Source organism: Suricata suricatta, chromosome 2, assembly GCF_006229205.1.
Source record: "Suricata suricatta isolate VVHF042 chromosome 2, meerkat_22Aug2017_6uvM2_HiC, whole genome shotgun sequence".
In the NCBI taxonomy this organism is placed as follows: Eukaryota; Metazoa; Chordata; class Mammalia; order Carnivora; family Herpestidae; genus Suricata; species Suricata suricatta.
In genome coordinates, this window is record NC_043701.1 from 11,337,338 (window position 1) to 11,361,526 (window position 24,189).

Below are 24,189 nucleotides of genomic sequence, written 5' to 3' on the forward strand. Positions count from 1 at the left end.
GTGCACTCATGGTGCAGAGCCTGATGCGGGGCTCAAATCTATGAACCAGGAGATCATGACCTGAGCTGAAGTCAGATGCTTAACCAACTGAGCCACCCAGGTGCCCCTTGAATAGATTTTCTTGAGGTCTATGATACTAAAAAGTAAAACCTATAGGCTTATGGAATTGCTATTTGAAGGGAGGTCATCAAAAATGACCATATGGGACACACGTGCAGGGGAAAGTGTGTGTTGGACTACAGGTGGGTGTGAACGAGCTGCGCCCCGCCCCCCTCCCCAGCTTCCCATCAATTTCAGGATGGACTTTCTCTCTGGGTTACACCCTTGTTTTCAGACCCCTTCAAATCTGGCTCCCCAGCCCACTGGACGATGCGCCTTTACATTCTCTTTAAGGGCCTCCGGACATCACTTTCTCTCTGCACATCCAGCTTAGCATCGAACCGGTGACCCCTGCTTTTGTTTCACCGAAGCAACTGTAACTCCCCCCTTCCCCCATGCACACACACACACACCTTCTAATTGTATCCCCTGGTAGTAGCACAAGGCCTTCCTTATAGCCCTGGAGAGGTCTCTTTCCCTTCTGGTTTCTCAAACATTATACACTTGTTCTCTATTCTCTACCCAAATAGTGCAAAAATGAAAGTCTTTGGTCTCAGCTCATTTTCCCAGCTCAGTGGGAAAAATCTAAAACCCAATACAGAGGGGAAAAAAATCTCATGCTAGGAAGTCACAGAAGTCATACTGTTAGTTAAGAGCATACATTCAAGCTAACGTTTTGACCTCAGGTCCCTTAGAAAGGCAGTAACTTAGAGGGTTATGGTAATAAGAGAATGCAATAAACGTCCAGTGTTCGCCCCTACAGCGAGCACTGAATGTGAATGCCTATTATTGAACTGAAGCTCATTCTGCTGGATCTCACAATTGTCAAGCATTTGTAATGCGTTAATACTGTGCGTCACCACACATTGTATTTAATTCTCATGAGAAACTTTTAAGGGAGCAACACTTTCCATCATTTTCAGGTAAGGGAAACAGGTTCCAGGTTAGGTGCCTCAGCCAAGGTCTCCAATATCCCAAAAGGCTGAGCCAGCATTCAAAATCCATTTAATTCTAGAGTTCATGGCCTTCAAGTTACACTTCTTCCCTTTTTGTGTCTTTGAAGTCTGAGCCTCATTTTCCTCATCTGAGGAAACAAACGGAAAATGACTAGCTCATGGGCCCGCAGGGAGGGTGGCCTATGAAGGTGTACATGTTCCTGTCTGTCTCTAGTCCGGACGCCTGCCCTGCCTCCCCTACTATCACAGCTCTGCTCTCGTGGCCCCATTTCCTCTTCCCGCTTACAGGAAGCAGGGTGGAGGAGAGCTGCAGAGAAGGGCAGCCCCCAGCTCAGGGAGGGGGATAATTTTAGCAGAGAATCCCTGGCAGAGGTAAGCAGGGGGGAAGGGAGGGGAGCTGTGAAATTCAACCTGATACTCATTCAAGGGCGGGGTGGGAAGGACATGCGATCCAGGTCAGAGATCTCACTGCTGCGCTGTAATTCCCAAATGTAGCAACCCTCCAAAAAGCTCTGCTGTGCTGAAAATGGGTCCTCTGCTTACTCCCACCGTTCCAGCAATTTCCAAACCTCCCTGAGGATGGCCCCTGTTCCCTTGGTGGGTAGCCAACCAGGGTCAGCAGGCTTTTCATGCCCTTTCCTTTCTTCAGCCAACTCCCCACTCTCCTCCATATCCCTCACCACTCCTCCCCCCAGGTCCCACCGATGCTCTGCAGAATTTCCCACCTCGTGCTGGGCGTTCGTGGCCCATCTGCACTTGCACACTTGCCTCTCCAGGCACACTTCAGATACACTGTGCCCTAAGGGTTTCCTAGCCCACAGAGCCCAGGGCTTAGATCTCCTTCATGCTGCCCGGAATTGTCTTAAAATCCATGTCCACTCCACAAAGCCTTAAATCCAACTTGGGACCATGTAAATTCTATAATCGTGACCATCCTCTTATTCCAGCCTGATCTCTTTCTCCAGCTTTCATCCCAAAATCTACATAATCCAGAAGCAATGCTGCTTGCTAGTGACTCTTTGGTCGCATCTGACAAGGAGAAATCCTAGTGCCACTGTATTTTGGGCAGTTGCCTGCGACCATGGCCGCTCACATGGGCCCACACCTGTGTATGTAACGAAGCTCACGGCAGCAGGGGAACCAGGGTGCTTAGCTCTGTGTGCACCTCATTAGGGGCTAAGGAAACGGGCCTATGTGGGCTTCAGAAGATCATCTGTGGAAACAGAGATGTCAGGCACACAAGAGTAATAAATATGGGTATTTATTTGGCACCTGAAGGCATATAAAATCCTGGCAGTGCGAAGTGGAAAGGTTCTATCAACCCAATACTTCCATATTTGGACCCACGGGCAGGACTTGGCGGCAAGTCTCCAAACCACTGGCTCACTGAACCGGAATTTATCGAGCACCTGAACTACCACTGACTGAGCGCTACGCAGATGCCATCGGACACAGAGGAAGTCGTCTGCCATGGGACATCTGTCTTCAAGAGTGAACAGATCAGTGGACAAAACGAAAACATATGGAAAAACTACAGTATAAATACTAACCCTGTGTATATTTTAAAGGGTAATTTTGTCCCAAAGTAGAATTCTAGCTAGGGTTGTTTTCTTCCTTCTTTTATACCAAGGTGTTTATTGAAGACCTATCATGTGCCAGGCACTGGGTACACAATGGAGAACAAAAGAGACAAGATTTCTACCCTCAGGGATCTTACAACCTAGTAGGGGTGACAGAAATGCACATGTGAAGCAAGCAAACACGTGCGTATAAATTGTGCTAAATGCAAGGAGGGGATTAAACAGGAGGCGGTAATAAAGAAACACGGAAGATTGCTTAGAGATAGAAAGGTCTGGAAGGTGGCATTTAGGCCAAGACTTGTAAGGAGTGGGGCTCAGTAGACCCCAGAAGAGTGTCTGTAAGGGCCCAGGGCAGGGAAAAGGCTTGGAATGTTTGAGAAACTGAGGAAGGGGCTGGGGCTGGCACTTAGAGGGAAATCAGCATTTTATGAGGTTCAAGGGGGAAGGTCGGAGTCCTGCAGGCCAAGGTTAGGAGTTTGGACACTCCTTGAGGTGAACAGAAATCTGAGCAGGGGAGTGACATCAGATTTATAAAGACCCCAAACCAAAATCTGCCACCCAGAGATTAGATTGGAGGGGGCAAGAATGGAAGTCCAAGAAGAGGCCTTGAAGAACAGGGAAGCTTCATATGGCACAGAGGATAAACAACACACACAGCAACAGTCTCTCTAAAATGGAGACACACGGGAAGGGGAAACAGGCCATATAACATCAAAAGGGGATTTGATACTGAAACAGAAAGTAGGAACAAGCTACTCTATTACATCCTTGAGCAGCCAAATGATCCAATTAAGTAGTATTTTACACAGATTTGATGGCAGCATGAAAGGAAGGTAAAAGGGGAGAAACAGGAAGTAGGGAGATAACCACCAGGATGCTTTATAAAAGAAAGGGACATTTCAGAGGAAGAGAAAGATAAGGGGACAGATTGCAGAGTACGAGGAAGCATACCACTCTTATCTGCCTCTGCTAACCCTCTCTGCCAGGCTCGCTGCAGTAAAAAAGCTGAGCAAGAATGACTGACTGAAGGATCTTTGGAACCTCCCTGGGCAAAGATCAACAAGTTCCAGGTACAAGGCATCCAAGCTGTAACCTCTGCCCAGAGGCTGGGTTCCTGGAGCCCCAAGGAGCCAACAGTGGACAACACCGGCCTTCCACTGGGTGGCCTTAGGGTGCCGCAGGGGGTGCACAGGTCAGGACTACACACCGGGTGGCACAGTGTGCCATTAATCCCGTCTCCCCTCTTGAGGCTAAATGAAAAATGCCTCTGTTGAATCAGGATACCTTCTAAACTCTTAGGTCAGGATAAATGGGGTTGGGATATGAAAGAAAGACGAGACAGGAGATGGCCTCTGAAACATCTGACCTAATAAAAACAACTAATAAAAACAATCACCAAAGTGCTGGCTACAAAAGCCCTGAGGGCGGAAATAACACCAGCCCACCAGCCCGAGGAAACCCCCATAAAGACACCGTCAGCCAGGCCAGCCAGAGCCGGCTCCACAGGGAGGAGCTAGACCAGCAGGCGCAGAGGAGATGGCCACGGGTGTGGTGTGTGATAAGCCTGGGAGATTCCCCATCCCTGAGGGGGAACAGAAACCGTGCGGCCCGAGAGAAGCGGCCTCCGAGCCTCCGTGCGGCAGGCCTGACAGGGTGGCCTCACGTGGGAGGGTGGCCCGGGAACAGGTAGAGGTGCCGGCACAGGGTGCTACAGTACTCGGACATCTCCTTGCACCGGTGGAACTCAGTGCCGGGGGCGTAGCCTTCACGCTCCTTGATAAGCGCATTCACCTGGGAAGACAGAAGAGCCCAGTGGTCCAGGGTCTGAAGGCCTGGTGTTTTCAGGGTCCCAGCACAACCGGAAGGGTCGAGAGGCTACGAAGGACAGTGCAAGGGGGGAGGAGGGGGAGGAGGGGGAGGGGGAGATGGCAGAACATGGCCCCGATGGCAGCTACTCACCTTAACAAGCATGTCGGCCACGTGCGTGTCACAAGCCCTCTCGGAGAACACTTGAGTGAGGGCCTCAATGTACCAGGAGCCCCGCTTGGTGTTCCGCATGGCAGCAGTGCCTGCAACCGGGACGGAATTAACTGCACTGTGGAGGTCACAGGATACTTCACACAGCTGGGCGTCTCCACCTAGCCTCCTGGGGCGCCCTGTACCCTCTCCAGCCAGGGAGCCCAGTGTGAGGACGCGCATGAGAGCGCGCAGCCTCGAACTGTCTGGGGCTCAGGATACCTCTGAGGCAGGCGTAGCCGCAGATCATGTCTGAGCGCGTGGGCAGCCGCGTCTTCAGCAACTCCTCCGTGCTGGCGTCGCTCTCCTCGCACTCGGAGGGCCCTGCATGGGTCTTTCCGTCTTGCTGGTCAACCCCTCGGTCTGTCTCATCTGTAGCAAAGGCAGACAGGAAGGACAAGCGCGTTATTCCCTCCCATCGCTCTGGAGCCTGCCACAGGCAAGCCACAGTTCCCTACAGCGTTGACTGGGAAGTGCCGTTTCCTGCTGTTGCCTCCAACCTCTGGCTGCTGAATTAAAAAAAAAAAAAAAAAAAAAAAAAGGTCATTACTCCCATCCCTGCCCCAGCGCGCATCCATTCCTTGGGGGAGCACTCAGAGGCCCGGCATCTGCGCATGTGCACGGTCCAGGGTCTGCGCTCTATCCACGCTGTGTAAGATGGAAAGTGCTGATCAAGTACTCCTTGTAAACAGAACTAAAGATCACTCGCCCATGATTGACTTGTTCAATGAGCAATGTACATGGCAGTCACTGCTTTCTACTGCCAAACACAATTATAAATGCAGCTTTATATTTAAAAAAAACAAGTTAATAAACCAATATGATTACATGCACGCTACGTAAAAATCACCCTAAATCTATGTATCAATAAAAAAGTTACAAAACTAAATATGCTCAGTTTCCAAGAAATTTTGGTATTTTTAAGTTACTAATTTCATAAGCCAAATTGTAGCAGGCATCCAAGATTTAAGAGAAATTTGTAAGAGGAAAAAACTTAAAATTGTGGTAATTTGACTATTTTCTTCTATATAATTTAAAAAGAGCACCATTATTCAGTTTTAGCAGTTCCTCAACATACCCCGAGTATGTCCAGCCTCCTGATGCAGGCCGCATCTGTGCCCAGACGTGGTCTTATTTGGATGCTGCACTTTTATTTTGGAGGCGGGTGGGGTGAGGTCAGTAGGAGAGAGAGAGAGGGAGGGTCACTCAGCTCAACACACTAAAGCTGAGAGTATGCTCCTTTCCGGAACCTCCCGCTCCCTGCAACACTCACCACTCTAAAAGGCAAGTGAAGCTTGAAGAACTATGGGGAAATGACCAAAATTCACTGATCCAACAAAAGGTCATCGAGCAACTGCCACGTGCCGGGCACTGTTTGCGTTAAGCCCGAGGGATGTAGCGAAGGAGAGTCTCCTGCCCTACGGAGCTAACATTCCGCTTTGGGAGCCAGTCATCCGGGGAAGGGAGAGTAATTTCACAGACAACAATTATGTGAACTAAGTACAACAGAAGACAGGAGAGCTCAAGTCTTCCACAAGGTCATCTCCTGAAGGACTGACTCTGAGACAGAAGGATCAGATTACCCCAGGAAAGAGCAATTTCTCCCCATGCAGATCTGATACTGTACACAGATCTCTGAATATAGGAGGAGAAAATGATCACGAGTGTCTTCATTTCATTTTGCCAGTAATACCTCCTGAAGGAAATAGGCCAAGCTAAATGTGTTCCCTCAAGGAAAAAGCTTCTTTCTTGCCTTCGTGTCTCAGATCTATTAACCAATAAGTGTTATTGCTTCTTCCAATAACACAATATCCCATCTGTTTTCTGTATTATTGCTACAATTTTTTAGGAGATTACTTTTCATCCCTTCATTCAATATTTATTAAGTGCTACCATCCATCAGGCAATGCTCTGGGCCTGGGCATCCAGCTGGGGAGCAGACACTAAGTTCCTGTCCTCACATACTCTTTCCTCAGTGCTGCAGTTCCCAAGCACGGTAATCGTCCATCCGGGAACAGAATTCATCACATTATTTCTTAAGCTACCAACAGCTCTACACAATGATCTGCATCAGCTGGTTGCACCTCCCTCGGCCTGCCTTATCTTACTACACCCGCACATAGATGCCCGGTCTCCGAATCAGACCTGGGCAGATTTCCAGCCCAGCACGTCTGGGGGAGGGTGGGGGCTGTCCTTTTAGTTCTGCTGTGCTTGTGGTCTTGTAGTCCTGTTTCTGTCTGAAAGCCCCTATTTACTACTCCACACCTATGCAGATTTTATCTTTCTGGGTCCAAATTAGCCTTACTAAATTAAGTCTCTACCAAATGTGTTCAAACGAAGCCATCTTAAACCGATCTATTGCCTACTGCTTACTCCTTCACACATATGGTTTGTATCCCACTAATTTCACCCTTGCTTGGGGCCTCTGAATTATTCTCAAGCTACTCCACGTACATTTGCTTTCTCTTTCTAGTTATTGGTAGGCTATTTAGAGAGACACCACATTTTTTTTTCTTTTTTTTAGAGAGGAGCAGTTAGAGAGCCCACACATTTTCTTTTGCTTCTGTGATAGTGCTGAGTGTAGTCATGTTGTAAAACCTTAATAAATTATCTTCTTGATATTAGGACGTTGTTAACAGTATTAACCATTTACATTCGTTGAACACAGCACAGACAAAATATTATTTGTATGTTAGGACAAAGTGACCTTGAAGCCAAACTACACGCCCCTTGAGGGCACCAAGCATGTTATAATGGCCATGCCTGGCATCTTCTGTGGATTTACTACGAGCCAGGTACTGTGCTAAGCGGGCCCTTCAAATGTATGGTTCTGTTCAACGATCACAACCACCTCATGAAGTAGGTCTGATCAGTATCTACATTTTATACGGAGGAAACTGAGGTAGAGGGACGCCAAGTAACCCGCTAACTTGACAGAACTCCTCAGTGGTAAAGTCGAAATGTGACTCCAAAGTCAGTTTCCCTCCAGGATGAGGCGTAGGCCAGCATGTCTTCGCGCCTGGTCTTGGAGCCCTGGCTGCAGGCGGGAAAGAAGAGGGACAGAGCGGCTCAGGGACGAGTGAGAGGCAAGGCCCGGCCGGGGCTTCTGCACTGCTAGCCTGCGTGGGACCAGGAGGATGAAGAGGCAACGGTGGAGCACGGATGGAAAGAGGGGAAGAAGGATGCAGGAAGGAAAGAGGAAGTGAGAAAGAGACAGAGGAGACACAAGTTCCTCCACTGCAGCGAGTAACAAAGCAAGCGCGGCAGAGTTAATAGTGCAGAGGTGAGAGGGCCCAGGAAGGAAGGCGAGGCACTGAGAAAGAGGCTTGAGAAGAGGGTCTGGTGGTGCACAGAGAGCTGACCAACCTGAGAGCCATGGGCTGCCCAAGTCCCAGCACACCCCATGCATCGGGAGACACTTACAGAGCAAGAGAGGCGGTGGCAGCAGTGAACAGAAGGAGGTGCCCAAGGGATCCGATAGCACCTGAGAGGAGCAAACAGCAAAGTGAGAGCTGGCGGGAGGCCGCCCAGGAGCCACCACCCGGGCGCCGGTCTGCCTGGGCACTCACCTCCGCGGCAGGCCTGGATGAAGAACATTTTCGGCTTGTTCTGTAGGTTTGGGCAGCTGGCATTGTCAAAGAGCCGGAAAACCTCTTGAAGCTGCCAGAAAGAAAGGAAAGAGAAGGGAGGTTAAGTAGCCCGCAGGCCTCCTGAGTCCTGTGTTTGCCACAGCAGCCATTACAGGAGAGACGGGCAGACAGGAGGGGAAGTCACCGAGCTCGGACAGCCGTCCGGCCCAAGATGACACACACCTGGAGCAGTTTGCCATCCACACCGTAGACGCCTCCCTCCACGCCATGAGAGAGGAGCGCCACTATGCAGGAGTCAGTGACACGGTGAGCAGGTAACTGGGCAAAATTCTGAAGTTTCTCTTGCATTTCCTGCAGGAAAAATACCACTTAGTGCTGTTCACTGTAGTCTGCACCAATACCATCTTTCTTTGGTGTCTGAACCCCGAAGCTATTAGGAGACGAGATGTGTTCAGTTTATTATGTGGCCAACGATAACGCAAGTCAGAGACCCTATGAGAGGCTGAAAGCAGCTACGGACTCATCAGAAAAATCCACGACTTCAGACACAGAATTCTGAATATAATTTCACAAAATTCATACTCACTGAGATATGTTAAGAACTCCTGGACTAAAGCAAGTTATTAATGAAGCTAATCAGGAGCTAGTTAACTTTATTCACTCCCTGGTCATCAACCAAATCTTTTTGCAAATGCCCCTGTATAAAAGACACAAGGAGGACCACCAGGTGAGCTATGAATGAATCAAACATCTACCCAGCCATAAGGAAATAAGCTGCTCTCACAAAGGGCTACTGGGCTCGTAACAGAAAATAATAGCACTTCAATGCTGTTTTTGGTCTGAGATTTTAAGTTCCCAGAAACGATGATGTCTGTACAAAAGGCTCAGTCCAGGAAAGAGTATACTGTATGGAGAATTAAGCACAGGGCTGTGGGTACACACATGCGCTACAGGATCAGACAGACCTAGCTATGGCCCCTGAGGTCATACATTAGAATAAAGTATTTGGCCCCTCAAAGCTCTACTACTCATTTTGCAAGAGGGTAATTAAGAGTAAAATTTTCCAAGTTTGTATAAAGATTAAATGAAATACTTCAGAGAAAGGATTTACAACTATGACTGGCACCTGATACAAAGAACTACCATTATTAGAATGTGCATATCTAATAAAGAGTAGCAATATCATTTTCTCAAAGAAACTACTACTGGTCAACTTTGTAGTCCAACGTAAGAACGCTGTGTGCCATGCACCAGGTGGCCATACATGAATTATCACTCTGCCTTAACCACCCGGCCCATCCAACAGCAAGCTATACAAAACAGTTTAATAATCCAACACAAACTTTTAAATCTGGGTCTCCCTCTACAACTCAAGAAGTCTGAGTGGTCCCTCCTATTTGACATGAGCAGGGAGAAAGCAAGTTCATTTGGACTATGAATTTTAATATAAAGAAAATGATTATGCTATCAGGCAGAACAGTGACAATGTATTCAGCCGCCAATAAAAAGCACACTTATATAATATATTTCTTACAAGTTCGAAAAAGTTGTAAGAAAGGCAAAGTCTTGGGCCCCACCAAACTCTAGGGGATTGTGACATGCTAAAGTTTGAGAACTCCTAGTTGTTCAGAATGCTTCTGTTTGCAGCCAATAGAGACAATTCTACAAAAGACTTGAGAGGCTGCAACTAAACTGGATATGAAGAACGTGGCTTTACTGAAGAAAATGTTCATTTTCTGGGCAAACAGAAGCCAATCATAATATTGGAAATCATACAGTAATGAAAAGATATCCAAAATTCTTTTATTTCTAGATAATCTCAAGAGAATACGTGAGTATGAATGTTCTTCTGGAGTTGACCATAACGGAGTTGTAACATACAGTAGCTGAAGTTAATTTTGCTGGAAGAAGGCAGTAAATATACATGTTTGGCACTTACTCAGGAGCATTTTGAACTTAAGTGAGACTATTAGGCCAGTAAATAGCGGACAACAAAGCCCAAAGTAAGAACATACACACTTAGTAACTGAATTTAATTGCACTGAGCTGAGAAATGGGGGTTATTCATTTGGGGGAAATTTTTCTACAAGTAGCAAAGCTTGAAATAGGATCTCTCGATATATTTCTGATAAAATTACAGTACTTCTAAAAATAGCAGGGTTCTTAACTGGAGGTTCGGGGACACAAGGGAATAACATATAAAACCCTCTGAAATGATACACAAAACTTTATGGCTAGCTACATTTTCCAGAGATGACCTATAGCATGTCCTTACGTTTTCAAAGCAGTCTGTGACCCAAATGTAAGTTAAAAATCAATACCACAAGGTAAAAGGAAATGTGCCACTTTAACATGTATCTTATTTCCTAATATACGATAAACTGTAATTCTAGAACTAGTAACTTCACGGGGAGGTGCAATGACAGAAGACTTCAATGACCAAGAGGAAAACTGAAAACCTCCATGAGCAGCGAGAACACCAGTTACTGTCTAGCACTGTCAAGTGAAGAGGGCTCTCTAAGACTACACAACTGCAAATTTTTAAACGCAATGATTTCTAAAGGCAAAAAGGTATAATAGGGAGAAAAAAGACCTTTGCTTGACAAATAATTACATGATAATGAAGCTGAGTCTCTTGAGAAGTCCTACCAGGAGTTATGTCCAAAGAACCAAATTATCATAACCCACTGTAACTACTTGGCTTTAAGTACACTGAGAGTTTGATTGGCCACTGTGGGAAACAGACTGTGCAATGACCTCCTCACATTTGAGCCCCCGGAGCTGAGGACTAGACCACTGAGGGCTATCCCCCCGAAGGTACAGTTCTATATGCCTTTTGGTCTTGTTACTCTAGTCTCCTCAAAGATTTCATACTCTTACCAATTAAAGTATTTCTCCCGCACCAGTAATGCCCAAATGTTTGGTCCCGATTTCTCTGAGACCCTCAATTCCTTACTGAATTTTTCTATCTTTTCCTATATGCAGTCATTTAACCACCAAGCACTGACAGTACAGTCATGCTATTCAGCTATTTTCCACACACATTCTTCCCCTCTTGGTCCACTATTCTGTCCAGGATCCCAACATCTCGTACTCCCATTATGATATTAACTCCAAACTGGATTCCCTACCACTGGTCTCTACTTCATTCTTGACCCTGAATCATCACTGTGAGTGTATTACCCTTGTGTTAAAAAAAATTACTAATGGTTTTCTAAAACAAGGAAGTTCAAGGCCATGGGATTCTGGTCCCTTCATCTCCAATCTTATTTTTGGCACTTTTTTTGCTGTAGGCATTTGGTTTACCCATGAAGTCCCCAACATCATAGCCACGTTTCCCATCCGTAGGTTACTCTCTCTGCCTAGGACCCCTCCCCCACTCCTCTGTGATTCAGGGGCTTCTATCTTTCAAGGCCAGTTCAAGTCTCACACAATCCATAGATCCTTCTGACCACATCTACTGAAGGGATGGTGTCTTTATCTTAACTACCGTAAAGACGTTGTCTACTCTTGCTTGGTCCTTAGGGATATAACGGACAGTACTTCCTTTTTGCTAATGTCAAGACTACCTCATCTGAGGTCCTGTGAACTCAAGAATAACATTTAAAAAATTTCTAGTAGCAAACATAGTTCCTCTTCAGCCATTATAGTGTTCAAAATTAATTAATTGGTATTTATTTATTTATTTATATTACTTTTTTTAAAATTAGGCTCCATGCTAGGCATAATTTGGTTATGGACCTGTGGGCTCACAGCTCTGAGATCAAGAGTAGGATGCTCAACCAACTGAGTCACCCACATGCCCCTGATTATTTTTTAAAGTAAGTTCTATGTCCATTATGGGACTTGAACTCACAACCCCAAGACAAAGAATCATAGGCTCTACCAACTGAGCCAGATAGGTGCCCCATAAGTGCTCAAAATTCAAATCAATTGCAATTTGAGTTTTAGAACAATGTAACCAGAGAATGAGAATCCAATAGGTACTTGAATCTACATGAGGTTTAGCATAAAAGCAAATGGTATTTGTGAAGTGGGTTCTCAGGCCCACTAACTCTGCTGAATGCCTCTGAAAAACAGTAGTATATAGTTGACTTGGTGATTCAGGATTGTGTTTTTTTTAAAGTTTATTTTGACAGAGAGAGAAGAAGCTGGGGAGGGGCAGAGAGAGGAGGACAGAGGATCCAAAGCGGGCTCAGTGCTGACAGCAGAGAGCCCAATGTGCGGCTCGAACTCCCAAACCATGAGATCATGACCTGAACCAAAGTCGGTCACTTAACTGACTGAGACACTCAGAGTATTTTTAACTACCAAGCATGTAAAATACCTTATTAACTGTATACAATTTGGAAAACTATGACATAATAAATTGCTAGTAAAAGGAATGGCTAGAGGGGCACCTGGATGGCTCAGCTGGTTAAGCATCTGACTCTTGATTTTGGCTCAGGTCATGATCTCATGGTTCAGGAGTTCGAACCCCTCCTTGGGCTCTATACTGACAGCATGGAGCCTGTTTGGGATTCTCTCTCTCTCCCTGGCCCTCCCCTACATGTGCTTGTGATCTCACTCTGTCCCAGAATAAATATTTAAAAAAGAAAAAAAAAGACTAGGTCAACACCTCTAGAGAAACATAAATAACATTCATTTTGTTAAGTGACCTTCTAGTAGGAATTATTGGAGGAATTATGGCTGATGTCCTACCCGTATTCCCTTCATGCCCAGCAGATCTTCTCGGAAAGCATATAACCTACTTGATCAAGAGTCACAGGCTCACTGACTGAGCCAGCTAGGCGCCCCGAGCATATAACCTACTTGAGTACTCGACTACAGAAGCTGGTCCAGCCACGGCTCTGAAGCAAGGATGGGTTTACTTCTCTGCATGGGCTACTACTGCAAAGCTGGTGAAAAGACCATGTAAATAACAACACTCAGGGATCTACTGTTGAAACTGGCCTTCCCCAAAGTGCAGCATGTACACAACATCTCACAGAAGACAGCTGAGAAATGAAGGCCACAGACAATGCTGAAGACAAAACAAAGATTTCCTACCTCAACAAGCCAAATTTCCTAGAAACTCTGATTTTACCACTGACATTCCCGAAGGCGAGTTTGAGAAAGTACTATTATTCTGGAATCAAAATGAAGAATTAAGGGTGTGGAGATGGGTTAAATAAATGATGGGGATTAAGGAGTGCACTTGGCATGAGCAGCACAGGGTGATGTATGGAAATGTTGAATTACTATATTGTATATATGAAACTAACATAACACATAACTAACATAATAGTATGTTAACTGACTGGAACTAAAATAAAAACTTTAAAAAAAGAGCAAAAGGACGGAAATGCAAAAAAATGAAGATTAGCATCTTTTTTCCAAAAGGCTATCATTGATTCTAGAACAGAAACACCTAAAGGTCACACCTAAGGCAGCAGTACGGCTCAGTCATGGGGGCCAACAGGGAAACAGGGAAGAGCACGTAATGAAAATGCTTATGATTTGTAGGAATCTAGTCCAGAAGTAATCTACCCTGAGATCTGTCTTGTGGTCACACAACTGGTAAGGGTAAGGAATTTTCCCATGTCAGTTCATTAAACTGCCAAGGACAGTTCTAGCAAACTTTCACTTTATCTGCCGGAGTAATCTTTTCAATAATAAGTGGATGTGTAAGCAACGATATTCACCAAGAAGTAAATGTCCCATGTCATTATGGCTTAGAAGTATCTTTCCTGATTGGCTGGGTAAATCTCAGTGTCTCCTTACATCCTGAGTGATTAGGAACCAAGTTCCTGAACATGAAAGAGTAAGAACCCAAACTGGGACTGGCATTGCTCAGGGAGAGCACAGTGACCCTAGAACTTAACACTGAAGCAGGTGGCTGACCTAACTTATTATTATTATTAACTAAATTGCAAGGTAAGACACAGAACAGAATGAGTAAAAAGGTACAAAGAATAATAGAACTTGAGGGGCTCCTGGGTGGCTCAGTTGGTTGAACGTCCAACTTCGGCTCAGGTCATGATCTCATGGCTTGTGAGTTCGAGCCCCACATCAGGCTCTGTGCTGACAGCTCAGAGCCTGGACCCTGCTTCAGATTCTGTGCCTCCCTCTCTCTCTGCCCCTCCCCCACTCATGCTCTGTCTCTCTCTCAGAAATAAACATTAAAAAAAATTAAAAACAAACAAGACAACAACAAAACAACCACCGTAACTTGAGTAACATCTACCCAGCAGGCACAAGAGCAGCGGATGCTGCTGGCCCCACAGTGTCCCCCAGCCCTCCCAGGCACGCAGTGGATGTACCTGTGCGGTCTGGTCAAGTAGAACGTGGACTTTGTAGCCCAAAAGCTTGAAGAGGGTGACCAGAGTGCTGTGGTCCACATCCCCTCCAGAGCGAAATTCCAGGTCTTTCTCTCCAGTGAAGTGTACATTGCTTAGCACCAATGCCAGGCCACGAGGCCGAGACTGCAACCTATAGGCCTGGGGCGGGATGCGGGGAGCGGGAGGTCAATCAGAGCTTCTTATGGACAGAAACTATGTCTCCCAAACTAAAAAAAACCAACACATTTCAGAAATACAAAGCCATCATATTTTTGTTAACCCCACCAGGTCAATACAGGGAAACGCCCAGAAAAGATAACCAATCAGTAATGATTTTCTAATAAAGCAGGAAGGAGATTTACACGCAAAGTAAGTTCGGATGCCCAGGAAGGGTATCCTGTTTCCCAACTCTTCCTCTTGCATCCCGTGGGACTCACCAGCTGGTAGTGTGTTTGATAAAACTCAGGAGTGCAAGGCTTCACCTGAAGGCAGGGAGGACCGTCTCCGTTGTCTAGGGAGTGTTCCACAGCATCTGTGCACAGAGAGCCAGAAACCTAGTGTACAATCTATGTGTCAATCCTAGTACTTCATTTTAACTTTAGGCACCCTGTTGAACTGGGGTTTTAATAACTAGTGGTTTTGCTCATTCCTCAAAATTATAAAATCCAGGAGGACAAGAGACTCTATGTGCTTTTGCTCTCTGCCTGATTATCTGCTGACATATAGTAGGTACTTAAATCCACTGAATGAGATATCTGATAAAAAGTCTTGTTCTAATCAATAGGCTACTCAGTCAGCAGGCTAGGGGCCCAAAATGTAGTCTTTGCTCATTCTAAAGTAATGGTTTTAAAGAGCCAGGCCACTTGGGTAGGAATTTCCTATCAGTACCTGCGCTAAGGGCTAAATGCTGCAGAAAAATCATTTGTGATGGAAACAAGCAGGCCAAAGCAACACTCTACCTAAATTTTCCTGCTGGTCCCTGACAAATTCACTGAGGGGACCGTTCCCATTATGAATGTAAATAAGAACTGTGCTAGGGCAAAGTCAGATACCAGTCAAGGGAGGGAAAGTCAATCTGCGGGACGTGTGACGCCGCTGATTCTCACCTGGAGACAGGCGGAGCTGCTTGTGAGGGGGACAGGACTCGCACGTCGGGAAGGGGAGACTCCAGTCGTTGTCACAGCTCAACTGTAAGAAATCAGGACCCGTCACGCCAGGCCTTAGGGAGATGGTCCAGTTGAATAAAACCATCATCTAGTCTCCCCAGCCCTGTCTCAAAAGTTCCTTTCCCACCAAATGAATTCTTCTCAACACACCACATGTCTAGGGCTCCATACCGGTGGGATTACGTGCTGAAGACCAGAGAGGGTAGTGAGCAACAGGTCCTCCAGGTGACCCTGCTTGGTCTCTCTCAGGGCCACACAGAAGGCATCAAAAGCCTGGGGACCCCTCTTGGGCAGCAAGTTGAGAAGTTCCACGTTTTGGCTGAAACTGCCCACTTTGGCCTAAGACAAAAGAATACAATATGAAGTCATATTTACTTATCCAGCTATAATTCTCTCTTTCCAGATGACCTTCCCAGTAATCTCAAGAATCCTCTCACAGGAAAAATACATGTACGGGGGGAGGTCTTTCCTATTCTTCTTAAATCAGATGTATTTTCTGTTTAAGGCTTTAAGGAAGAAGGGCATTTTCATTTCCTTAGAAAGGCTCAACATCCTCGCCACACTTTGTAATACTCCCACGCCCAGATTATTTATTCGGCATTTTTGTTTTGCTTACAAATACCTGAATATACTCCCTCATTTCCAAGGTGATGATGTCCTTCTCTAGGAGGTGTTCTAACAGTTCACTCAGCAAAAGCTGTTTGGCCAATACCACTCGGTTCTTTTTTAGTGCTTCCTGATGGTCAGGATGCATGCCACACACTCCCAATAGCCTACAGATTTAAGGCAGAGGGAAAGGCTGTCAGGTACAAGATTTGGCACAGAAGAGTGGAGGTACAGGTAGAGAGAACAAAAAGAATGGGACCTGCAATTAGGCTTATTTTAATGACTCTGGTTAAAATCAAAGCAGTTTGGGGGCCCCTGGGTGGCTCAGTCAACTGAGTGTTCGACTTTGGCTCAGGTCATGATCTCACAGTTCGTGAGTTTGAGCCCCACATGGGGCTCTGTGTTGACGGCTCAGAGCCTGGAGCTTGCTTTGGATTCTATGTCTCCCTCTCTCTCTGTTCCTCCCCTGCTTGTGCTCTCTCTATAAAAATAAAGATTTAAAAAATTTAAAAATAAAATAAAATACAAGCAGTATTGAGCAATAACTGGTCAAAAGGAAATAATGTATAATTTTTTTATGAAGTATGTTCAACTGAGACCATCTTCTGGGATGAATAGTCAGTCTAGGGGAGGGAAATACCTATCTTGACAAAATTGTTACACACAGAAGTACACATATATTTATGAGAAGAAATATTACTCTGACACACCAATTTCAATTAAGAGATTATTCCAGGGGTGCCTGGATGGCTTAGTCGGTTAAGTGTCTGACTTCTGCTCAGGTAATGATCTTGCAGTTCATGAATGTGAGTCCCACATTAGGGTCTGGGCCTGGAGCCTGCTTCGGATTCTGTGTGTTCTTTTTCTCTCTCTCTCTCTGCCCCTCCCTGACTCGTGCTCTGTCCTTCGCTCTCTCAAAAATAAATAAACACTAAAAAAATTTTTCTTAACTGGGAGATAATTCCAGAAAACCTTTCTTATGACTTATCTAGGTTGCTAAAACTGGTATGTTTAAAATGATTCTGGGGGCGCCTGGCTGGCTCAGTCGGTTAAGCATCCGACTTTGGCTCAGGTCATGATCTCATGGTTCATGAGTTTGAGCCCCTCATCAGGCTCTGTGCTGACAGCTCTGGCCCTGGAGCCTGCTTCCGATTCTGTGTCTCCTTCTCTCTCTGCCACTCCCTGGCTCACGCTCTGTCTCTCTCAAAAATAAATAAGCATTAAAAAATGTTTTAAAAAATTGATTCTGGGTGAGGAATAAAATAATTTAATAAATGGCAAAAGCTCAAGCCAATCGCTGGCTTTAACAGGAAATAAAGGAGATAGGTGCCCACACATGCACATACTCTCTAGCCCACTTATACCAACTGTATCTATGGTTTTTAAAACTCAAGTTCCTGTGACAAAATGACATTAGAAATAAGAACTGGGTAAGTAGAAAGTATGACAGAAAGTCACAGTAAACACCATTGACAAACACAATCAACATAACTTGAGATCACTTTAAAGAGTTATTAAAGCATAAAGGTTCAATTGTTTTGGTAATTTAATTTAATAGAGATGTCATTATTTCAAGGATTCTTTGGTTTTGTTATTGGTTTAGTTTTTTTTTTTAATTTTTTATGTTATTTAGTTATTTATTTATTTTTGAGAGACACAGAGAGACAGTGGGAACAGGGAAGGGTCAGAGAGAGAGAGGGAGATACAGAATCTGAAGCAGGCTCCAGGCTCTGAGCTAGCTGTCAGCACAGAGCCCGATGCAGGGCTGGAACCCACAAACCTTGAGATCATGACCTGAGCCGAATCCGGATGCCTAACCGACTGGACGACCCAGGGAGCCCTGTTATTGGTTTGGAAAGAGACTGGCTCTGTTTATGAATTTTAAAAATCCACTTCCAATATATATTTTCTTTGTGTGTAGTTTACATAAACCCAGAGCTCTCTAGCCTGGTTAGTCAAATCCCAAAAAGATTACAACAGTAGGAGCCCGATGACAGCAGGAAAGGGATGAGATAACAGCTTCAGTTTGTAACTTTAAAGCCTATTTAAAGATGCATACTGATTTCAAAGATGTTAAAATGTGGAGGGCGGGGCACAGAACGTGCATCTTAGAATCCGTTAAATACTGTGCATTTATATGATGCACTTGGCTTAACTCTAGGTTAGAGATTTATAGAGGAAGAAAAAGCAGAGTCCTGGAAGAGCTGAGAGACCAAAGAGGCTGGGAGGTGGGATCTTAAGGCAGAGGAAGCGGTCAGCAAAACATTCCCAAGGTTGAAAGTAGCCAACTTAGGTTAAGGTTAGGGTTTTGGGGCAGTGATGTTTGAAACTCCACTTTAACTTGAGATTTCTGTTTATTAGAAATACTCCCATGACCCCAAACCTTCAGTAGAAACCCGCTACAAAACATCTAAAGAAATAAAAAACCTTATTTAGGAAATCACCTTCGGTGTGCCTGGCTGGCTTGGTCAGTAGAGTGCACAACTCTTGACCTCGGGTTTGTGCGTTTGAGCCCCGTGTCAGGCTTGGGTGTAGAGAATACTTTAAAAAGAAAACATGTAGGGCACTTGGGTGGCTCAGTCGGTTAAGTGTCTGACTCTTGATATCGGCCCAGGTCATTACCTCACTGTCAGTCGTGGGATTGAGCCCTCTGTCGGGCTTAGCCCGCAGTGTGGAACTTGCTTGGGATTCTCTCTCTGCCCTTCCTGTGCTCTCTCCCTCTTGAAATAAACTTAAAGATATTAAAATAAAAAAATCTTTAGGGTGCCTGAGTGGCTCAGTAAGTTGAGTGTTTGCCTCTTGATTTTGGTTTGGGTCGTGATCCTAGGGTCATGGGATCAAGCCCTGCCTCGGGCTTTGGGCTGAGTGTGGAGCCTGCTTGAGATTCTCTCTCTCCCTCTGCTCCCTCCCCTGCTCATTCTCTTGCTCTTAAATAATAAATTAGTGAGTGAATAAATAGATATCTTAATAAAAAAAGAATCACCTTAGAAAATACCAAACTGGCAACAATGACGGCGTATCTGAAACTCTGGTAAAAATACGTGTTATCAGGCCAACCGCAGGACAACAAACACCACAGCTGGAGATGCTGGGCATTTATTTCCTTAGGATACATACCATTGGTGGAGCAGGTTTCCTCCTTTCTTTCCTTGGTTTCCCGGTAGCATTTCAAACTTTCTCCTCCCTTGGTTTCCTATCTGATACTATTCTCTCCAGTCCCTCTCTCCGCTGACTGTTCCTGTTCCTTCACAAGATCTTTAGCCTGCCCTTGAATGTTGACATCTCATTAGGAACCCCACCTCTAAGAGCCTCTCCCTATTCAATCTCATCCATACTCACAATTCACTGACTCCCAATTCTTAACTCTTTCACGTTCTAGACTTAAATTTTCAATCAGTAACTCATTAGGTTTAATCTCAAGCATTATCCATTCTTCAAACACCTGCTCCTTTCTGCATTCCACTTTGGGGTGAAATGCTCAATTGTGGACTTTCCCAAAGTAATCATAATCATCTAGAACTTCAGGACAAGATGAATGGGGAGGAGGGAAAGGAGAAAAGGACACAAACGGAATTCTTAAGTCTTGATTCTGTGTCTTTCTGCAGGTTCTGTCTCCAAAGTCCTAAATTAATCTTCCGGGTCTGGACCACGAGGCATTAATGTTATCCAGGGTGATGCCTGCCTTGAAATGATATAACTGGGGCAGAGGTGGAGACACACTCGGAGTCTCGGAAGCACCTTGTCCTTTCAAAGTACTCAAACCCCAACGCCCCTGTCGACTGCTTTGAAAACCTGATCATTATACCCAAAGCAATACGTGTCATGATGCAGCCAATCCAAACCAAATGCACATCAGAGAGAACTGCGAGGTCTGCAAGTGTCATCCGCTTTTAAGGGGACAGAGCAAAGTTCCTTCAATAGGAGTTGGGAGAAAGGAAGGATGGAGAATCTTTAAGAGAAGCCGAGATTTGGCAGGACCGGAGAGCTCCTCATGTTCAGAGCCCCCTGGGGTTGGACAAAGCAGGCAGGGGCGGTCGGCTCACGAGGGACAGGGACGAAGGAAGCCCGCTCCGCGCGCGCCCCTCGGGGGGGCTCAGCCTGGCCTCCCACCCTTGACTGCACGGGCGAACACGGCTGCTTCCAGGGGCTCCGCGGGGAGGGGGCGACAGGACCATGATCCGCATTCCCTTCCCTGGGCCCAACTAAGGACCTGTGAGACCCTCCCTCACTCACCTGCGCCCTCTGTCAGCGGCCATTACCTCCTTTCGGTGCAGGGCGGGCCGCAAGCCCGCGCTCGGCGCCGCCATTTACCGCTTTTCCCGGGCTCTGCACGCACCGCCCACAAATCCAAACAAACCGAAAGCCCTCACGCCCTCTGCTGCCCTCCCTTGCCCGCCGGCGCACAACGCGCCTGCGCGCTGCCTCTCCTAGCTCCACCCACACGCGAGAGCTGCCCGGCTTCTGCCATCGCCGGTGCGCGCGCAGGCACAGAGCGCGAGCGCTTGACGCACGGTCCAATGGGGTGAGAGAGCGCTCTTGGCGGAAAGGGAAGGGGCGGGGGGAGGCGAGGAACCGCCCCGTCCTACCTGGGAATCCGATTGGTCGTCGGTTCCCGCGGAAATCACGGCTCTCTCTCAGGCACCTCCCACCTTGCCCGCCTATTGCAAGGTTACTGAGACGGGTTTGGCCGGACTTTTCACTTTATTGAAGTTGAACTGTTGAGGCCAGGGTAAGGAGGAGATCGAAGGCACTAGAAGGCGTTACACGAATACCACACAGTGGACGAAGGCCCAAGTGGGGAGCGCACCCCTCAGGATGCTCAGGGTCAGCGATGGCCGAGCAGCTCCCAGTGGCTAAAGCCTACATTACTGCCGAAGCACAATTCCGTAAAGTCTGCTTTCTGTTGGGATCTTAGCTAGCAGGACCCGGGGACGGGGTAAAACGCTGCGGTCCGAGCACAGGGGTGAGACTTTAAGGAGTTAGACACCATGAAAGTGGCTCTAGCGCTTCATAGTAGGTAATTTATAGTAGGTACTCCGCCATCCCTGGCAAGCTCCTGTTTTATTCTTCCTTTTTTTTGTCAAATTGGTTTCCATATAACACCCAGTGTTCTTCCCCGCAAGTGCCCTCCTGTTTTATCCTTTATGACCCTTTCCCACCCGTCTTAAAATCAGAAGCCCCTTCCCATGGGGCACTTTACTCCACTGCTTCCCAGTGGGGTGGGGATCCTGCTCTGGAGTCTGCTCTTTAACCCCAGGGCTGACACCGCCCCTTTCATGGAGCATGGGTTATCACGGCTTTGATTAGCTTTGCTCATCTAGGAGAGAGGGCACACTCCTGGTCAGGCTCAGGCCACACTGCCCGCAGACACAACTGGTCCACCATTGTGTCTCTAGTAAGTCTTCCATCTCTCTCCAGCAGTTGCCTGAGATAGAGATTAAGAGATTCGTGGATGACCTTGTATCGAAAATACAATAGGCTTTGGGGGCAGAAGAGTAAATAAACATTTTTATGCTATTTACTAGCAGGGTGCCCCTGTGCAAATTGTCAAACTCTCTGACCCTTGGAATCAAGGGGTAGTGAGGTAGTAATAACTCACAAGGCTGGGGAAGTCTTCTTGTGCTAATAGAGATGAAGCACCCAGAACAGAAGCAACATAGCCGTCACTCAGATGTTTCTTTTCTTCCTTCTCCAGATTCTCTGGGTCACTCCTCTCACACTCATCTAACTTTGGAAATGTCAGATATGGGGTAGGTCACTGAATGTTACCCAAAGACTCCAATAGTGCTATGTACATCTCAGCTGGGAAAGGCTTAGGGCAACCTGACTCCCCTCTGAGTTAAGTTCCCCAAGTGGAAACACATTTCCTGATACAGGGCAGGCACTAGGAAATGTTGGTCAAATGAATGAGTGAGTGGCGCAGAGATGATGTATCCTGGCTTAGTCTTTTAGGGGGGTGTCCGGTTGTTTTCAAAGAAAACATCATCATCAGGTAGACCAAAGCTGACATCATAGGCAGGGGGTGGGGTAAGAGGCTCCAATTTGGGGGGTGTCCCCAAGCTCTGAAGATCAGGAGAAGTGGACACAGCCCTGGGTCCCCGAAGCCGAAGGCTGATGGGAGCTCTTCCAGCATTTCCTGAGGTCGTAGATCCCTCCGAGCCCACTCGCCTTTCCAGTCTGGCTCTTTCGGGCCCCTCTGGATGGTCAGGCTGTCCTTCCCCAAGTTCTGGGGGGATTACAACACTGCTGTAGGGGGGTGGTTGACCCAGCTCTTGGGGGCGGCACTGTGATTCCAAAACCATAGCCTCTTCATAGGTTGGCACCTCAAAGGCTTCGTTGTCGCTGAGGGACGAGAAATAAAGATCACTGGTGGTCTTCTGAGTGGAGTCCTTTTCCCCTTTACTATCTTCTACTGGCAAAAAACCCCTCCGTTAATCCCCCACGCACCCGCTCATTGAGACCAGTAACAGGGAAGCAGAGCTATATGCCTGAGAGACTAGAGGGACACCAGGAAAAAGGGTCCATCATGTATTCCTGGAATTCTGCCCACCCCTGAACTCACCGTGCATTGCTTGAGGCCCCTGGGTTCTCGGTCTGCATTGATCGGAACCCCCACTCCAGAAAACGGGCCAGGAGGCAGGCAAACAAGAAGCAGCCACCCAAGGTGAGAAAGAAATAAGCAACAGGGGCGATGTCCGGCTGTGTGCCCAGCAAAGCCAGCCCCAGGAGGAAGGAGGCGCAGCACAGGAAGAGAAACGGCTTCTCCAGTCTCCCCCACAACTGTCTTGGCACCATGGCCCCTCCCCAGGCTCCTGCAAAAAGACACACGGGTATTGTGTCTAAACCAGCAACTGGTGTCCTGGTCGGGTCAGATTCCAAAGTAACCACATCAGACACCTTTGGGTCTCAGGTTCCTCAGTCTTAAATAAATGGCCAAAATATATGACCTTCAGGGTTCCCTTCAGTTTTGTAAATCTCTCTAGGATCAATAGAGTCCCAGGGTATCAATATGTGTGGAGTAGCCAGGAAATAAACCCAGGATCTTTCATGCAACTTCCTGTGTCATGACCCTGCCTTCCTTCCTTCTTACTTCTTCCTTGCAGTGTCTCTTCCAGCTCTATCTTTCTACACCATCCAAGACCCAGTCCTGGCTGGCCCTGCCTGGGGCCTCGGTGCTCACCAGCATCTGTGGAATCCAGGTAATGAGGCAACCACTGCCTTTTCTCTATAATTGTTCTTCACTGGACCTCCACACTACCCCCCCCCCCATTTCCCTATTTAGACTCTATTGGGGAGAAAAGTTGGGAAGGAGCACCATTAGACCCGACCTTCACATTTCCTCTACTCAGCCCATGCTCTGGTTGGACAGAGAAAATGTACATGGACCCGACAAAGCCACAGAGACACAACTATGTGAGAGGGACTCTTACAAAGGACTAGTCGGAGGCCCAGATAACTGCTGATCTCTGTATACTCTGCACCTGCCAGGGTCTATGGGCCTTAACTCAGTAAGTCTAGATTTCAAACTTCCTGTCTGTAATTACCACAAGGGCTGGGAGGCCGGGGGGAGAAGCTTTCTTTTCCCTCTGCAACAACAGCAGCAGCACCTGGTTAGCAGCACCCCAAAACCAACCCATCAGGAATTCCCTGAACTTAGACACATCAAAAAGCCAGATTCTACGTAGGGGCCAGACCCCCTTTTTTAACCCTAACCCCAGTCCTCCTTCTTGAACCCAAACCACAATCCCTCCTACCCTTCTCACCGGGCTTAGGAGTTCCTCCCTCATCTGTCCGGAACGACGCCGACTCCGCAGAAAGTAGGTTGTAGCCAAGCTGGAGGAGGCGGGGGTGGAGCC

The 24,189-nt window shown here is 46.8% G+C and overlaps 2 protein-coding genes and 1 long non-coding RNA gene across 3 annotated transcripts; 1 reads left to right on the plus strand and 2 right to left on the minus strand.

Annotated features, from left to right (window-relative positions):
* Positions 1 to 2,300: 2,300 nt before the first annotated feature.
* Positions 2,301 to 20,705, minus strand: CASP2 (caspase 2). The gene is made up of 11 exons (XM_029922246.1): positions 20,567 to 20,705; positions 16,350 to 16,500; positions 15,899 to 16,066; positions 15,668 to 15,749; positions 14,999 to 15,093; positions 14,544 to 14,720; positions 8,464 to 8,592; positions 8,221 to 8,311; positions 4,874 to 5,023; positions 4,595 to 4,704; positions 2,301 to 4,426 (listed from the first exon to the last, which is right to left on the minus strand). The coding sequence occupies exons 1-11, from the start codon at positions 20,638 to 20,640 to the stop codon at positions 4,295 to 4,297; spliced, it is 1,359 nt and encodes a 452-aa protein (XP_029778106.1). The 5' UTR covers positions 20,641 to 20,705; the 3' UTR covers positions 2,301 to 4,294.
* On the plus strand, positions 9,918 to 13,442 carry LOC115277866. Its single transcript, XR_003902549.1, has 3 exons — positions 9,918 to 10,072; positions 10,635 to 10,812; positions 12,967 to 13,442. It is a non-coding gene; the product is annotated as an uncharacterized LOC115277866 (long non-coding RNA).
* A 1,295-nt stretch (positions 20,706 to 22,000) lies between the features above and the next one.
* Positions 22,001 to 24,189, minus strand: TMEM139 (transmembrane protein 139). Its single transcript, XM_029922256.1, has 3 exons — positions 24,097 to 24,189; positions 22,896 to 23,145; positions 22,001 to 22,675 (listed from the first exon to the last, which is right to left on the minus strand). Exons 2-3 carry the CDS (start codon positions 23,126 to 23,128, stop codon positions 22,282 to 22,284), a joined length of 627 nt encoding a protein of 208 aa, XP_029778116.1. The 5' UTR covers positions 23,129 to 23,145; positions 24,097 to 24,189; the 3' UTR covers positions 22,001 to 22,281.

Bases quoted from the DNA above. Each gene is read 5' to 3' on its own strand.
- CASP2 (XM_029922246.1), bottom strand. From the start codon at position 20,640: ATGGCGGCGCCGAGCGCGGGCTTGCGGCCCGCCCTGCACCGAAAGGAG. The intron at 15,094-15,667 runs GTGAGAATCAGC...CTCTGTGCACAG, and splicing joins GCAGCTCCGCCTGTCTCCAG to ATGCTGTGGAACACTCCCTA. The intron at 8,593-14,543 runs GTACATCCACTG...TTTTTCCTGCAG, and splicing joins TACTTGACCAGACCGCACAG to GAAATGCAAGAGAAACTTCA.
- TMEM139 (XM_029922256.1), bottom strand. From the start codon at position 23,128: ATGGTGCCAAGACAGTTGTGGGGGAGACTGGAGAAGCCGTTTCTCTTC. The intron at 22,676-22,895 runs GTGAGTTCAGGG...CTCGTCCCTCAG, and splicing joins GGGGCCTCAAGCAATGCACG to CGACAACGAAGCCTTTGAGG.